This window comes from Cicer arietinum, unplaced genomic scaffold (genome assembly GCF_000331145.2).
Source record: "Cicer arietinum cultivar CDC Frontier isolate Library 1 unplaced genomic scaffold, Cicar.CDCFrontier_v2.0 Ca_scaffold_5502_v2.0, whole genome shotgun sequence".
NCBI classification, from domain to species: domain Eukaryota; kingdom Viridiplantae; phylum Streptophyta; class Magnoliopsida; order Fabales; family Fabaceae; genus Cicer; species Cicer arietinum.
The window spans coordinates 1-2,168 of NW_027339149.1; the positions used below are offsets into that span (position 1 = coordinate 1).

Consider the following 2,168-nt stretch of genomic DNA (forward strand, 5'->3'; position numbering starts at 1 on the left):
CCTACCAGTCTATTCTTTGGGTTGCCTTCATAAAGTGTAAGTTCGATTACATCTAGTTCCATATTGGTAAGGGCAAAAGAAAGCCTGTAGAAGTCTTTCCGGTCCCTCTGTCCGAGAAGATATGTTTGCGCGCACCGAAAGACAACATAGAAAACTCATCCGCTTGTCAATTAATTCTTGGTGTAATACTCACATCTCTCCAGGGTGTGTGTGGAATAAGCAGAGGGGTGTACAAAGCAGTGTCGTTTTTCTTGGCCTTAGCCAACTGACAGGTGCGACACTGTGAAACAATCCTAGAAACATCCTTCTTTAGAGATAGAGATGGCCAATCAAACCTATCTTCAACTAGAGCGATAGTCAAATCCCTTCCATAATGACCAGCAAGTCCACCTGCATGCATTTCCTAAACTTTAAAATCTCTAAGTGACGTACGAGGAATGCATAACTTAGTCGCTCTAAACAGAGAACCCTCACGAATAACAAAGTCAACATAGTCTCTATGCATCCCTAACCTCCTGAGAAATGAGACCAAAATCAGGACAAGTAGAATACTCATCCTTCATCCTATCAAAACCTATCACCTGTGCACTCATCATCTGAAGGACAGTAAGTACCCTACTAAGAGCATCAGCTACCTTATTCTCTACACCAGAACGATGTTTGAGAAAAAAAGAGTACTCGTTAATGAACTCAACCCACCTAGCATGCCTAGATTTGAATTTCTTTTGAGAGTACAGATATCTCAGGTGGTCGGAAAACAGAAAAAACTTTGTAGGTAATAAAAAAATAATACCTCCAATGGCGAAGGGACTGGACCACAGCATACAACTCATTATCATATGTAGAATACTTCTGTTTAGCCTCATTGAGTTTTTAACTAAAGAATGCTATGGGATGTCCTTCCTTACTTAATACACCTCCTCTATTCCAGATGCATCACAAGCAACCTAAAAAACTATACTAAAATATGAGCCCTTTTCATGTGCAGGGGATTCTTTTCCTATTCGTCTACTATTAGATGTCATGTCAGTTCCTGGTGTTTTTAGTATTTGACCGAGACCGACCTCCTGAAGCAAAGCCCAAAAAATGTAAAATCCAATACATATCTGCTATTGTATGATTGCGCAAAGATCGGAATCATACCTCCAGCAGGCATTGTCTTCTGTTACCTAAACAGCAGTCATTTCTATTTAACTTAAATAGATACTTTCATCGATACTTGAACATCAGACTTACCTAAACAGAGAATTCGTACCATGATTAGCAGACGTTTCTCAACTCTATCGATTTAAAGCAGACGAGTCTCCAAGTTCCTTCCCTTGCCCCGCTTGCGGACTTACCCTCATGATAAAGATAGCTCACGTTGCTCCAAAGCCAAAGCGGAATGCTTCTGTGAGACGATCAGCAAGAACGGATCTTAGGTCGGAGTAGCTATCCATACGGGCGGGATTCGGCGGCAGATGACTTTTAGCTTATCTAACTATAAACACATCTCCAACCGGCTATCAAAAGTAATTTTCTTCAATCCAGGGAATTCGCCTGGTCCGCTATGACAGAAAACTGGAAATCTATAGGATAACAACATATAACTGCTTTGCTTTCCTTGCGCGGACGTCCGATAGAAAGTGAAGTGCGTCTAGCCATTGATGGATCCACACCCGAATTAATTGCTTAAATCTAGTATAGTATAGTGGGGCTTCTTCCGATGTCGAATCGGGCGAAGGATAACTTAGTGCCAGAAAAGAGGATCCTCTTTCGAAGGTCAGGGCGATAGAGAGACTGGCCAAGCTCCCCAACTTCGTCAGCGGACATAGCTTCAGAAGAACTCCCCAAGGTTAAAGAAGCCCTGCTCGACCTCCTTCCCGAAGAGAGGCGGAATGGACCTGGATCGATCAACTGAACTGCCTTAAGATACGAATGATAGCCCGTAACAGACCATTCTCGGGGCACAACAGGCGATTCGATATTAGCTGATGTAGATGAACTAGAAGGGCTTACGACGACGAATAGGCTCTTTGATGGAATAGTAGATGTCGGCATTTCAGCTCCTAAAGGAAACAACAGTATTAGATTTATAAGGTGCAAGGATCGTCTTTAGGGCCCGCGATAAAGAAGAGGTTTTAAAGTCAATTGCTACTTGATTACCGCCTCGTCTATGAAATCGCATT

At 42.5% G+C, this 2,168-nt stretch overlaps 1 protein-coding gene across 1 annotated transcript; it reads right to left on the bottom strand.

The window, feature by feature from the left end:
* Positions 1 to 193: 193 nt before the first annotated feature.
* Positions 194 to 1,439, bottom strand: LOC113785145 (uncharacterized; the record flags this gene model as incomplete). Its single annotated transcript, XM_027331456.1, has 3 exons — positions 1,363 to 1,439; positions 513 to 810; positions 194 to 403 (listed from the first exon to the last, which is right to left on the bottom strand). Coding segments are annotated over exons 1-3 (585 nt in total), but the record flags the coding sequence as incomplete, so codon positions are not given.
* Between the last annotated feature and the right edge of the window lie 729 nt (positions 1,440 to 2,168).